Source organism: Falco rusticolus, chromosome 18 (genome assembly GCF_015220075.1).
Source record: "Falco rusticolus isolate bFalRus1 chromosome 18, bFalRus1.pri, whole genome shotgun sequence".
In the NCBI taxonomy this organism is placed as follows: Eukaryota; Metazoa; Chordata; class Aves; order Falconiformes; family Falconidae; genus Falco; species Falco rusticolus.
Genome location: NC_051204.1, coordinates 646,536 through 660,729, shown reverse-complemented (window position 1 = coordinate 660,729; position 14,194 = coordinate 646,536). Strand labels below are relative to the sequence as shown.

Genomic DNA, 14,194 nt, shown 5'->3' with positions numbered 1-14,194 from the left:
TATCCTCACACCGTGCCAGACGATTTGTCTAAACCTCCTTAGGCAAGCTATTTGAGTGCTTAGCTTGTCTTGTTTTTCAGACAGCAAAACCAAACAAACCAAATTTTCTAATTTTCTAATACAAGCTGCCTTGGCTGCCCTTTAAAGTCATGACCGGTAGTCCAAGTCCTGGTGGAAACTGGTCAGCTCCCCTCATGGCTTCAGAAGCTCTCCCTGTAGTGTGATAGTTGATGTGGTAATTCCTAATGGGGTCACCTCTGCACTAAACACAGCGTGGGTCCTTCTGCTTTTGCACACACAGTTCTTGAAATCCATGCCCAAAGGTGGGTGCAGCCCTCCAGGCACCGCAGTGCCGAGCAGAGGGGCAGCATTACCTCCTGCGTCCTGCACAGCCATCCTGGTACAAACCCCTGTGGGTGTTAATTCTCAGCGATGGTACGACACTGCTGATTCATGCTCCTTTTCTGATCCATAACAGCCACCAGATCCTCTGGGCAGAACTGCTGCTCGGTTACCTCTTCCTCCTCTTCACTAGGCGCTGAAGTGTCTGCTTGTTGCATTTGCCCTTGGTGAATTATATTTGATGTATTTTAGATCGTTTCTCTTAATTTGTAACCATGAATGGGTTTCCAGCTTTTCCCTTCAAGGTGCTTGCAGCCCTTCCCAGTTCTAGTGTTAAGGCTTGAGTGTATTATCTCTTTGATCATTCAGGTCATTAACGGAAATTATTTGAATGATACTAGACTCAGAACAGGCTTCTGCAGGATCCAGTTTGATGGATCCTTCCATTTTGATGGGGAATCGTAGGTTGCTGTCTCTGTATGGGTTTTATATCTGGTTGTGCATCTGCCTTGCAGTGGTTTCATGTAAATTAAGTCGATGTAATAGAAGTCTATAATATGAATTAAAAGTCTGCCCTGGTTTAGGAAATAAGGTTGAAAACCACCCTTTTTCACTCAGTGAAGATGTTCCTGTAAGTGTCAGCTCTTGGCACATAGTGATGGGTCTCTGACCCCTCTAAACTCAAAAAGGCTTTTTCCACTCCCCCCCCCCCCCCCCCCCCCCCGACAACTGGATTGTGCTGCCTCATGGATTTTATAAATGAGGTTTCAAGCTATATAAAATTAAACACTTTCAGTCAAATTTAGTAGATGTTTAAACTGTCTGTGCTGCTGAGTAGTAGTTTTCAGTTCCGTTTGTGCAAAATGAAAGCATCCTTTTATACGTCCAGACTAAATGAACAGGTTTTATACAAAGTATTTAAAAAAAACAAAACCAAAAAACACCACCACAAAAAACCAACAGCCTTCAGGATGTTTTCATGAGCTGTCAAGGGGGAACGTGTGAAGGGAACCCTTGGACACGTTGACATCTGATGTTGTTGACACTGTTCTCTGTCCCCTTTCCAGGTCCATCGTAATAGCCTGGTGCGATGTAGTTGTGATGTGAACCCTTTGTGTGCTTTGTGTGGCACCCGAAGCTTAACGACTCTGGAAATCCAGTATGATGCCCCTTTGCTGGAGCGCCTCTCCCAGCTGGACTCATGTATTCATCCTGTCCTCTCATTCCCAGATGGTAAGCGCAGCACCCACAAAGCTGTCAGGGGTCCTGAGATGGGTCACAAGGGGTGCTGGGGGTGCTCTGGAGCCCACTCGTCCATCCTGGGCTTCCAGAGGGAGGGCACATCTGCTTGGGTACCACCAAGCTTGTCCACCTGCAAGGTTTTTCAGGAGCAGAGCATTTTCTGGAGCAGGAGGGTCTGGGAGAGCATTCCAGCCCAAGTCTGCTCCGCTGCGAGCGTGTTACGGGAACTGAGCTGGAGCCTCGCGCGGGGTGGGGATGCCGGGGAGTCCGAGCTGCAACCTGGCTCTTAGGCGGGTGTCTGTGTTGCTGCAAGCCACTTGAGAAATACGTGTTTCCACGGAGTTTATTCATCTCTATGAAATTATTTGCAGATTGATTTAAGTCACAGGAAATTTTTTTGACCTTGTAAGGAATTGGAAATGATCTCTGTGGTTCAGAGGGTGCAGTAAGAAGGGATGTTGCCATCAAGACACTCGTTTCCCTGTGTTACAGTATCAAGGTTAATCATTATTAAGAGGAATAACTAACCAGCCCTGACTGTGGGGTATTCACAGATTTCATGTGTAGGGACCTTTCCCAAGGGAAAAGAAGGAATTTCCAGAGTCTTTAGCTTCCTGAGCTGCCAAATTAAATACAAGCCTGTTCTCTGACTAAAAAATAATTGGCTTGCATGATTGGTGTCCCACTCGCATCTTTTTTCCTCTGATCACGAAATATAGGACCACAAATTATAGGAACTGGTGTCAGGAGAGGTGGGCAGTAAAGAGGTGATGGCAGTTCCTTTCCTTGGTAGGAGTGCATGGCTGTTTGAGGTGTAAAACGCCACTGGTAATGCTGGGAGGAAGGTGTGGGTCCCTGCTTCTTGTGGGGGTGTAAAGTGCTTGGTCCAGGTTAAGACGCTAGGCTAATGAGTGTTTGGGTTTAAATTCCAGCTTTACAAGAACTTTGTGTGACAGTAGGAAATGAATGGAGTGTCTGGGAACAATTAATCTGGCATCTTTCACTAGTGCTATATTTAAAACAGACTAAAATAGTAAATTGGTGCTATTTTTATAAACTAAATCCCTGCCCCCCAAAGACCCAATCTGTTAAGGAATGCTGGAGGAACTTTACTCGCTGAACTCCTGAAGCAGAAATTTATTTCCTGGTTTCACAGCACTTGTAATCCCCTCTCTGTAGTGTTAAATCTGATGTCCTAGAAGTGGTAGGAAAACCTGTTGTGTTCTATTGCAGCATGGCCACCAGGCAAATTATCTCATCCCGTGCTCACTTCCCATTTTCCGAGGGTCAGCTGTAGCCAGCTCACGTGGTAAAAGACCCGTTCTGGCTGCATGAGATTACACCATACAGATTTGAAACAAAGTTTTTAAAGCCTAAAACACCTGTAGAGAAATACCAATTCCTGCCGCCCTCCCTCAGATTAACTTCGATTATTCACTGATGCTTAACGTTGTTTTGCCGGGGTTGCTTTTTGGGGATTGGGGTACTTTTCTATCCAAAGATGAAGCCAGGTGGCCTGTTCAGGTAGGGAAATGGCTCTGCCCGGCGCTGTTAGTCTGCATCGAGGGGGCTCCTTGCCTGTATTCATCCAGGCTGTTGCTGCCCCTCCGTGATTATTTTGGGGGCTCACCTTGAAAGCGAACCGGCTGGGTCGACGGGCAAAGGCTCAGCTTAGAGGAGCCCGTGAGGTTGTTAGATGGAGCCTGGCCTTGGAGCTGGGAGCATGTGCTGACTTCTACTTGGAGCCTGACTCTCCGGGGCTCCTCCGGTGCCAGCAGCCGGGAATCTCCGGTGCAGTTTGCCAAGGGCAAAATTGCCAGGCTCCGCAGGAGGAAAAAGATCATTTATTCTTCTGGCAAGCGGGGCGCAGGCGCTGCGGCTTTTAACCCATTGCACTTGTGCTTCGTAAGCGCTTTGTCCCCTTCCTTTCAGGGCTTTTTTTCTGGTTCATCTGATTTCTCGCCGGGAATTTTCGGATGATGTAATAACCTTGGTGGGGAGGATGGAGCCAGGGCGCTCGGGCTCAGTGTGGTTGCCATCTGCTGGCCCCCGGGAGGCCTGCACTGCTCGCCCGAGGAGCAGGGGGAGGAGGGGGAGGAAGAGGAGGAGGAGGAGGTGTAGAGACTAGAGACGGTGTCACTTGCTGCACAGACTCTGGCGCAACCAGTGCTGACAGCGGCAAACCACCAAGCAACTAATTTTCTGCTGACAGCGTTTTGTCTTGAGTTTTTCCCTTCTGTTCGACCTGTCTCCTCCTTTCGCAGATGTGTGGGATGCTGGGATGGAGTGGATTCTGAGGAGAAAGCAAAAGATTAGCAAAGAGGCGAGGCTGTTTTCCCGAAGTCGGACCGCGTCAGCACAGTGGGGCTGCAGCCTCGCTGGCAGCATCCTTGAAGGAATGGCTTGGCCCCTCTGCTCTTTGGGACGGGGCTCCACAATCCAGTAGTGGTGGCCAAAGAGCTGCCATCGCACTGTGGTAGCTCTTCCTTAGCAAATGGACAGAGCTTTAGCCATGAAGAAACCTGGCATGCAGCTGTCCTGGCTTTTTTCTGAAAGTCAAGTTCCCCCTGTGCGTAAGAGCCGGCTCCAGCCCGTGCTCTGCCAGCTCTCTCCATCCTCTCTCCCTGCCTGGGTCTGCTGGGGCTTTCCAGGCCCTGGAATTGGTGGGGAAATATGGGGGACAGGTTCAGCTGTTGAGATTACCAACAGGGCTTGAATCTCTGCCATTTGCCCTCCGAGATCATCTAGGTGCAGTTTGTAAATCCCATGGCAGCTCGGAGTTGCCTCCAGGTCCCCGCTGCAGGCGCGGGGTGAGGAGCTTCATCCCTTGCACCCGGCCTGGGAAGGCTCATCTCTGCTGAGGGTTGCTTCAGAGTCCCTGAGAAAATGTCATGTGAGCCTGAGAGGTGTGTGGGAGGGGGATGTTTGTGCTACTGGTGCTTGCCTGGGTGCTTTTAACTCCTAGTTGTGGCAGCGTGAGTTGGTGTGGGGCTGTGTGTCCTGCCAGCGATGCTCTGCGGGTCTGCAGTGGGGTATCGTGCACGTACAGGTGTAGCTGGAGAACATAAATTAACATCTCAGTAGTTAACCCTAAAGGTTTTAATGCTTTTCCACACTAGGATTTTGGCCCTCAGGCATATAAAAGAGAGCTGGGTCTTGGAGGAGACTTAGGCAGGCGTGTTTGGTGATCAGATCTGAAGTTTGAAGCTGTGAGTATGAAAGGAAGTCTTATTTGTGGGACTCCTGAGGCTGGAGTAGCGTACTACTCCAGTTTATGTTTTTTATAGTCTGCCTTAGCCTATCTGCACAAGAAATACACCGAATAATCTCATTAGTGTTCTGTCTTTCAGCTAAGGTCAGGAGTGCACGTCTGTATGGGATTTGGGAGAAACAAAGCTTGAGGAATATGAGCAAAAGTAGCGTCTGCCGAGTTCCACAGCAGCACAGCGTACTTGCGCTCGCTGCGAGACCACAGGACTAAATAGGGACAAGTACTCTGGATTACCCTGATCTGTGGGATGCACAGAAACTTCAGGCTCAAAATGCATCAGTTACCCAGATAATTACCGGTGGGTTTGCCTGCTCACAGCTGGTTGCGTGGCCGGCCGCTGCCTGCAGATCTCCCAGTGCTCCCTGAGCCGCCGGAGCGTGCTCGCTTACCCAGCTCGCCTTAGATGATCGAGGTGCTGCATCAGGCAGATTAACGTCATACAGTATTTGGCTGGCTTTTGGCTTGACCTGGAATTGAGGATTTAAGCTGAATTTCTGTCTTCCACCTGGCACCTCTGTAGATTTGATGTGCTGAGATATTTCAGATTCTTGGAAGTCAGATCTGAGATAGCAGAATTGAGCACAGCAGTACATGAGATACCTTCGGTGGTAAAGACGCGTGGGTTTTCTGACAAAGGCTTCATCCTCCTGCTGGGATGTACTTGGGCCGTAGGAATCCTGTAGGAATGTCCTTCTCTCAAAGAGCTTCAGATAAGAAATGCTGGGTCCGAACATTGCAGGTCCTCCCTGAACGTGAGGAAGGCGTAGGCGTGCCTGGGTTTTACGATGCCTGTATGTTTGTCAAGGGCTGTTATCACTGTGGGACTGGGAGAGGATTATGGTACCGCAGCTTTCTGGTGCGTAATTTAGGTAATTTGAATGCTGTGGTTTGTATCCCCTCTGCAGATGTGCCGACGAGCCTGCACTTCCAGAGCATGTTGAAATCTCAGTGGCAGAACAAACCCTACGAGAAAATTAAAGCTCCCAAAAAGCTCTCGCTCAAGCACAGAGCTCCCATGCCTACCAGCAGCCTGTCTGACCCTGCTCGCAAGGACCGCCACAAGCTGGTGAATTCCTTCTTCACCGCAGCCAGTAAGTGTCCTCCCCGCCTCTGCTGCGTGCAGGATCGGTGCCCAGTTTTGTACCCGACAGCTGTGCAGTCGGGGTGGTGAGAGGAGGAGGAGGAAACCCTTCAAACTGAGCTCTCAGGGCTGAGGCTGTGGTGTCGTAGGCCAGGGCTGAAGGTGTGTGCAGGTTGCGAAGTCCAGGCTGGTCTGGGTTCGTAGGGTCCTCTCCTTGGTCAGCCCGAGGCAGTGCTCACGCTGGCACGGGCAGTGCTACAGCTCGTTGCGCTCTGAGCGTGCCTGCAGCGCCCTGATGGGGGGAGCCCGACCTGCCTGGACTTACGGAGCTGGTCAGCTCTGCCCGAGGCTCCTGCGCCAACAGAAAGAGAGGTGAAAACAGGCGTTTCATAGCTCTTTCTCTGTTCCCCTCCTCAGAGCGCTCACATCAAAAAATCCAACCAGACAAGGCACACAGGCCACCTTTAGACGATTTTACGGCCGTGTCCAAGGCCGAGAGAGCGCCAGAGCGCTCACTTGTCCAGCCTCCTGCCTGTGACAAAAAGCGATTGCGAGACTGCTCGTCTGAGAGGAGTGAAGGTAGGCTCCCACGGCCAGGTGTCTCGGGGGGAGCTTGGGCTTTGCTGCACACCCAGCCTCTCTCCCCCTTCAGCCTCGGAGAAGGGGGAACGCACTGCTTCTGGGCCTTGTCGCCACTGCAGCAATGCCTCGTCTGCTCTAATTGCTTCTCTCCCCAGGGCCTCTCAGGCTGGCAGCCGCCATCAGAAGGTGCTTCTCTTTCATGCAAAGTGCTCCTCAGCACGGGCCGTTTCTGGTGCACATGGTCCTTCTCTATCCGCTACCACCCGCCCCTCTGGGTTTTTTTGCTAATGTTATTCTTCATTTTCTTCCACCTTTCCTGTGTAGTGTTGAAGCACCACACGGACGTTGGTGGCCCGAGCTACTTGTCAGCAGCTGTGACCCCCACACCTCACAGCCCTATAGCGCGGCAACTGTCCACCTCCTCCGAAGGCTCCGCTCCCGCCAGCACGAGCTCACAGGGCACGTCCAGCGCAGCCGTAAGTACCTGGTGCCTTTCGGGAGAGGTTCCTGAGCTGAGCTCCATCGCAGGGTCTCAGCTTTTGAGCGGTTCAGGCTTCTTAGGGTTGAGAGTGCTTAGTATTCCTCTTCCCTTGCTGGACCCGTTGGTTCAGCTGTTGGTAGGGTTGCTGGCCCTCTTTCCTCTGACCTTGGGTCTGCTGCGGTTCCTGGATTGATGCTGGCTGCGCAGAGAGCCGGTCAGCTGCAATTACAGGTTCACTGTCAGCTCGGTATCTGCTGGTAAATGTTCCTGTTCTCAGTGGTCCCCTGGCTTTGCTCCACACCCGGGGTTCGGTTTCTAGAAGCAGCCTGGGGATGCCAGGAAGAGCAGAAGTGCTGAGCACAAGCAGCATGCGGCTGCGGTGCCTGCACTCAGGCAGTTTCCCTTCACGGCCCCGGTGGCGCTGGGCTGTAAAGGGGGTCGGGGCTGAGTCAGGGGCGGTGGTACAGCAGTGGCGGTCGAGATCTTTAACCTTCACCTGCACGCAAGCGTCAGCCCTGGCTTAACTCATACCGTCTTGTGAGACACACTCAGCCTCCCAGTATGCTCAGGATGACAGCGCTGGGACCTTCGTGCAGCTGTGTCTGAAAGCTGCCCCTGAGCAGGACCGTAACTCCCTCCACTGTGCCCTGGGACAGACCGATGGCACCGCTCCGCTCTTCTGCCAGACGTCACCCAGCACCTCACCCACCTCAACAGAAGCTCTTGGTTAAAGAGCTGAGTTCTGCTGAACTTTTCAGCATCCCAGTGAAGAACTTGGCCTCTGTCTGGCCGCTCCCGGTGGTAGCTTGTGCCACAGCCTGAGCTGGATGTGACCCAGGGATAGCAGAGCAGGTCTCCTCGAACCCCAGTAGTGAAACCAGGGTGGTTAAATTGTATCTGTCCTTAGCACAGCTGAGGGCACCACTTCCAGCTCAACCTTGTCCCTGCTACAAGCTTGTTGCTCTGAGGCTGCCAGGTTCCACCTGGGTTCTGTCCCTGCAGAGCTCACTGTTGCCGTCAGCTGTGACATCAGCGATGCACCCTTTGGGTGCCTGAAGAACCCAGCGAGCAGTGGCAGTCTGGGTTGAATGTGCTAGGTGCTTTGGAGAAGAGGACAGCTCTTCTCAGCAGCTTTGGTGGGTCAAGATGGTATTTCCTTGTGCGTCACACACACACCTTGGTCTTGCTGCCTTTTCACGAGCCCAGAAGCGAGGCAGAGTGCCTCCCATCAGCAGCCGAGTCCTGCAAGAGCGTCGTGGGTGCCAGGGTCTGGTCTCTGGGCTGAAGGCTCCAGGTCCTGGCTTTGAGCATCATAGTCTGGCCCAGGCTTGCATCTGCTCCCCGCCCAGTAGTTCAAGCCTCACTGGTGCCAGTGACATGTTGGGATTTTCTTGCTGCTGTGGCTGTAGCTGCCCACCCGCCCCGTCCTCCTCCAACTTCACACGAGTCTGGGGGTCTGGCTGTGGCGGGGGTCTGGCAGTTGGGTTCCCACATGTTTTTACACTAAAAGCCGCAGGGATCAAAGGAGACGGAGAACGTGGCACACTGCCGGTGACTCCATTAGGAAGACAGGCCATTTGCATATCGAGCTGATCCATGGGGATTCATGTCACTGCTGTCACAGGTTTGGGGGAGGTTTTTGGATAGACAGATGGTAGGAGAGCACCCAGCATTCAACCAGGTTTAAATAGATAAGTGTGGAGCTTATTTCTGTCTTAGAAAATCTATTCTAGTCAAAAGCACGATACAGATGGAAGCTGCTGGGCTCTTGGTGCAGCTGTCAAAACCCAAGATGAACTCCTGTCTGGCTGCTTCACGTTCCTGCTGTGTCACAGTGTCACCTGTGGTGGGTCCAGACCCCTGTGGGGACACAAACCGGGGGCTGTTTCCAAACAGGATGGTTCTTCCCTCTTTTCTGATGGTCTCCCCACCTTTTCTATATTGGCAGTAGGGAATGGGAATATATGGGAGACTTTTCTTCTTGCTGGGTCAGTTTACCAGCCAGATCAATCCCCTGATCCGCCTGGCTGTGCAGCGGCTGGTGCTGGTGTGGAGGCGGTGGCTGGAGCTCTGCGGCCCTTGCTCCTTGTGTTTCAGGCTGCTGCAGCCCTTGCCCTTGTTTGTACCTTCCAAGCCTAAGGAGTTTGGTTGGGAGGAGGACTTCCAGCAAGCAGTAGGTGAACTCCATTCTGATGCAAATTACTGTTGGTTCTGGAATCCGCGTAGGCCATACCGGGACATTTCGTATGAGGCCGCATCTTTTTTCCGTCAGTGACCGAACGTGACAAAGCCTACAGCCCTTTCTCACGTGGTGCTTTTCTTCATGTTCCAGCAGCCACGGAGGAGGAGAGGTGAAAGTTCCTTCGATATTAACAACATTGTCATCCCAATGTCTGTTGCTGCAACGACTCGTGTGGAGAAACTGCAGTACAAAGAGATCCTCACACCCAGGTAGGTGCCCTCTGCCCAGCTCCCGCGGGGCTGTTCCGTGCCAGGTTTTCCCGTGCAGTGATCGTCAGAGGTTCAGCTCTTGCCTGGCCGGGGGGGGGGGGGGGGGGGGAAGGGGCTTTCTTCTCCCTTGGAAGTAAGAGGAGGTTTGGAAAACGTCTCATCATACCATGGACGGAGACTTGCTAAATTAGGGAATGTGTGAGTGTCCCTTGTGCATGAAAGCCAGCTGCTCCGCTCGGGTCTCTCTGTGCAGTCTAAAGCCACGGTGGTCACCCTCTGTCCTGCTGCAGAGCCCGCTGAGCCAGGGCTCGCGGTGGTTTCCCAGCTCTGCACGTGGCCGGGCTGGGCGGTGGGTGCCTGGGCTGGGTGAACGTTGCAGTCAGGAGGGGGCCGCTGCCTTGGCTGGCACCAGCCTGGAGAAGCACTGCCGTGCTCCCAGGCAGCGGGAGGAGTCAGAGGTTCTCCCTGCCCGAGCTGAGGCGGGGAGGTGAGCTGTCGGCCCTTGTTTGGATGCTCTCGGGCGAACACCGTGGATGGGATCGGTTCCCAGTTTTTGCACCTGACCGCTCGCTGGGGCTGCTGACATGCTGCAGCACTGGCGCAGCCTCTCCATCCAGACCGCCTGGTTTCCAGTCTTTCTCCCTCCCAGTTTTGCAGGTCTCTTTCCCAACTTACCTCCTCCTTCCTTCTGGTCCGACATGCCCTTCCCAAGCCCGTTTCAGAGTGGGGCAGGGAGGGACCCTGTTGCTGAGCCAGGGGAGGAGGAAACACTGCAGCACCTGCTCTGCTCCCTCTGCCTTGGCTGGCTGCAGCCACGCTCCAGACCAGCACCAGGAGCTGGGCAGGGAGGCAGAAAGGCAGAGCTGCACGGGAGGGCACTGGTGGCCTTGCTCTCCATCCCGGCCTTTCCATCATGCAGGGACATCTCCTGCCTGCCCCCAGTGTGGCACTCAGTGGGTGCAAGCCCGCTGCAAAAAGATGTGCTCAGAATGGAGCAGGCTAACAGGGAAAAGGAGAGAAAACCTTGTCTGATACCACAGGAGGGATTTTGGTAGCCACGTGTGGCCGCCTGGCCAAAAACTGAGCCCGAGTACGTTGCTCATGGTGGCAGGCTTGTGTTTCTGCTTTCCCAAGAGACAGTGTTAGTGTGTGCGGGGCATGCACCGCCGTGCTCGGCTGTGCCTGTGGCTGACTGCCCTCTGATGTTGTGTGTTGCAGCTGGCGTGAAGTGGATATCGGTGCTCTGAAAGCGAACCCTGATGAAGACAACGAGGAGGTAAGGAGAATTTTACTTCTGAGTTTATGTGGGATGGGGTTGGTAGTGGCTGGACAGTGTCCACAGAGGATGCCAGAAGGGAGTGGACACAGGGACCTCGGCAGGGAGCTGCAGTGTGTCTCCCTTTTTTGCAACAAAACAGCACAATTGGCCTTGCAGAAACCAGCCTGGTGTTGGTTCCTTTGGAGGAAAGGCTCCATAAGGCAGGAGGAGGATTAACTGGCTGGGTACAGCTGAATCTGAGGTTTCAGTGCTGCCCGGAGACCTCTCTGGGCAACAGTCTCCTTATGGAATGGTCTAATCAAGAAATCATGACCAGCCACACCACTGCAGTTGTTATTTTAGCTAAACTGATAGTGATGCTGTTTCCTTAAATGTCTGTGTGTGTGTGCTTTCATTCTGGGATAAGGGGCTTTCCTTTGGTTTTTACTTCTTAATCTCTTCCGAAGCAATGCAGACTCCGTTCGACAGGGCGCTCTTGCACTCACCGATAGCATCTGTGTCCCTCCAGACGTAAACAGTTATTTAAATGCACGCTGTAGCCAATGCTGGAAAAACTGCGCATAGATGCGTGTTTAATGTAAGAAAGCTCTGACCAAGCCCTGTACCCTTCCCTCTCCAGATCGAGGACTTGTCTGATTCGGCCTTCGCTGCTCGGCACAGCAAGTGTGAGGAGATGGAGCGGGCCCGGTGGCTTTGGAGCACGAGCATGCCCCCGCAGCGACGGGGCAGCAGGTACACCTCTCGGGAGCAGCTGTGGAGCATTTAGTAGATCGGCTGATTGATAAAAATGGTTAAAAGCTTGTGCTGGTGTTGGGAGGTTTGATCACCACGCACAGGAGGGGGGGTAGTCCTGCTTAGGTGGGGTGAGGTTACGCACCAGCTGTTGCAGTCGGCTCTTGGACCACCTGTTTGGATTCTGCTTTCTCAAGCACTTCCACTGCTCTAGAAGTGTGGAGCCTGGTGCACCAACTCGAGAGTCTAGAGAAGCACAAAAGGGCTGGGACGGGTGTCCTTCGTGTAGGAACCAGGAGTGGTGGTTGTTCTCACCGCTGTGCAGTCTGTCACATCTCTGCTTCGTTGCTTCGGCAGTGCCGTTTCGCTGCTCCATTTATATACATGTCCTTACGTTCCTCTCATCACTTGACACTTGATTCCTTTGCTGCAGTGTCTTTTTGTGAGGTGGTGCCTAAAGCTGCACACAGTTTTCAGCTGTTGATCTCGTCATAACACTGCACAAAAGAGATTCACTCTTCTCCATCTGATTTCCGATGGTGTGTTTGGGTTTGAACCACTGCACTGGGGCAGAAACGCTCGCTGAGCTACAGCTGCCTGCAGACGTGCACCCGGTCGTCTCGGTCTGGTTGTGGTTTCAGTTCAGCCCGGTGGGTTGTGTGCAGCCGTGCAGGGCTTCTGCAAGAACTTCTGCAAATGCAAAGGCAGCGTTTGTCAGACTCCGTTTGAGCCGCTGCTGCCTTGTTTCGTCTGCAGCTGCATTTCCCGGTGCTGGTGGAGTGTGGGACGTCTTGGTGTTTCTTTGCAGACTTCTTTGGCCGGTTTCTCACATCTCATAGCACTTCGCCATAACTTTGTTTCTCTGAAAATCCTCTTGTAGTGACGTTGGTGGACAGTGCTGTGTTGAGGCCCTGGCTTGGTCAGTGAGGTGAATTCAAACTTCATCTCACAGGTTTAGGAATGCTGGTGGGAAAGGACTTCAGAGGTCTCTGGTCAGCCTCCTGCAGGACTGCTGCCGGCAGGAGACCAGGTTGGCCATGGCTTTGTCTGGCCGTGGCCCGAACGCTTCCAGTGATGCAGATTCCCCCAGCATTGGGACCAGTATTCCCAGTGCAGTTCACAGCATGGAGAGATGGGGATACAAGTGTCCCTGCTCTGTTGGCCGCATCCCTGAGTGCAGCCCGGAAATGTGTTTTGTTGCTTTTGTGCCGAGAGCGACTTGGCCGAGCTCAGCTTGGCGTTCGCCACGTCCCGAGCTCCTCAGCAGGACCCTTGCTCAGTCCCTCAGCTCCCACCCTGGGATTGTCCCCTGCAGCAGCTGTAGTTTTTGTTCAGAAATTGCTGGGGCCCCTCACGGCCTGGTAGCTCGTTGCTGTGATCCAGCCCAGTACCTTGCTCTGCCTGGGGAGTACCTGGGCCAGGTGATACCAGGAAACGCCGGGATAAACTCACTTAGTGTTTCCCTTAAATGTCATTTTCTTTGTGACCTGCTCCAGCAGATCTGCTGAGCCTCTTGTAGTCTTCCTGCCTCGTGTACCTAACAGATCAATTTGGTTTTTTCCTGTAGGCAGCTTTTAAATTGCATCTTGATTCAGCACGTTGACTCTGTCTAGCTTGCTGCAGGTGTAGCTGCTTTATTAGTCTAATTGGGGCTGGCTTTGTATGTTCTGATGAACATTTTGGCCAAGGTAGATTTTGGAATCTGGTCCTTGGCAGTGCTTGATTGCCGCTTGCTGTTGCAGTTCATCTTGGAGGGTTGCACACAGATGTGGGGACTCCGGTTAGGTTTCTCTGTTTGCAGCCTGTGGGTGTTTTATCTGGGAATCTGTGTAGGTGCTCGAACTTTCTTAATTCCTGGTTTAAATCTTTTGAAGTCTAGGGGTTTTACATTGCTCCTCCTACGCACAACCAGTGAACTTGCTGCATTTTCAGCATTACTGATAGACTGCGCTTGGTTCTTGAACTGCCTGGTGTCACATGGCGTGGGGATGGTGGAAACACTTGGAAAAGCCCACTTTGAAGTGTCTGATTTCATAGAGTGGGCTTCTCATCATGGTATTTATGCAGCACTCAGTGTGGGACGTCGCCTTAGGAGGGCTGCATCAGTGTCACAAAGCTGCACTGAGACGGCGGAGATGGGACAAAGATGAGCCTGGATGAGTTTTAACCCCGGGGCTGCAGCATTCCCTGCTTGTGTGTGCCGAATCCCCGCAGCGTTCCCTGTCGTGCCCCCCCAAGGAGGGGGCAGTGGAAGGGATCGAAGGGCGGCATCAGGTGGCAGCGAGCAGCCTGGGCCCCTGTATGGGTGGGAGCGCAGCTGGGACTGAAACCGGGCTCTCAGGTGTGTTCCTGTCTCAGGTCTTACAGATCGACGGACGGACGGACGACCCCCCAGCTGGGGAACCCCTCGACGCCCCAGCCGGCATCCCCTGACGTGGGCAACTGCCACTCCCACTCGGAGCTGCCCCACACCCACTCACCGCGCAGCCCCATCAGCCCCGAACTGCTTTGTGCCCCCCTCACCCCCCTCTCCCGTGACTCCATGCGGCTTCTGTCCAGCGAGGACACCCGTTGCTCCACGCCCGAGGCCGGCCTGGATGAGCAGGTGGGTGCTGGCTCCGGCCGTGGCCGTTTGCTCTAGTTTTGTCCCTGGAGGCTGGTGGGAAGGTCCGAGCGCTGCCTGGAGCTGCAGCCGCTGCTGAAGATGCGTAGGGGTAAACCCAGTGCTCGAAC

The 14,194-nt window shown here is 53.4% G+C and overlaps 1 protein-coding gene across 6 annotated transcripts in view; it reads left to right on the top strand.

The window, feature by feature from the left end:
* KANSL1 (KAT8 regulatory NSL complex subunit 1) overlaps nucleotides 1-14,194 on the top strand; it is a 100,303-nt gene that overhangs the window by 83,724 nt on the left and 2,385 nt on the right. For 3 of the 6 annotated variants that reach the window (XM_037411368.1, XM_037411370.1, XM_037411367.1), the window contains 8 exons: nucleotides 1,410-1,575; nucleotides 5,761-5,946; nucleotides 6,354-6,515; nucleotides 6,843-6,994; nucleotides 9,332-9,450; nucleotides 10,669-10,726; nucleotides 11,349-11,461; nucleotides 13,820-14,066. In XM_037411368.1, the coding sequence (XP_037267265.1) occupies nucleotides 1,410-1,575; nucleotides 5,761-5,946; nucleotides 6,354-6,515; nucleotides 6,843-6,994; nucleotides 9,332-9,450; nucleotides 10,669-10,726; nucleotides 11,349-11,461; nucleotides 13,820-14,066 (1,203 nt within the window). Of the gene's footprint in view, nucleotides 1-1,409; nucleotides 1,576-5,760; nucleotides 5,947-6,353; nucleotides 6,516-6,842; nucleotides 6,995-9,331; nucleotides 9,451-10,668; nucleotides 10,727-11,348; nucleotides 14,067-14,194 lie in introns of those variants that run through there. The other 3 variants (XM_037411369.1, XM_037411371.1, XM_037411372.1) reach the window with 3 other exon arrangements.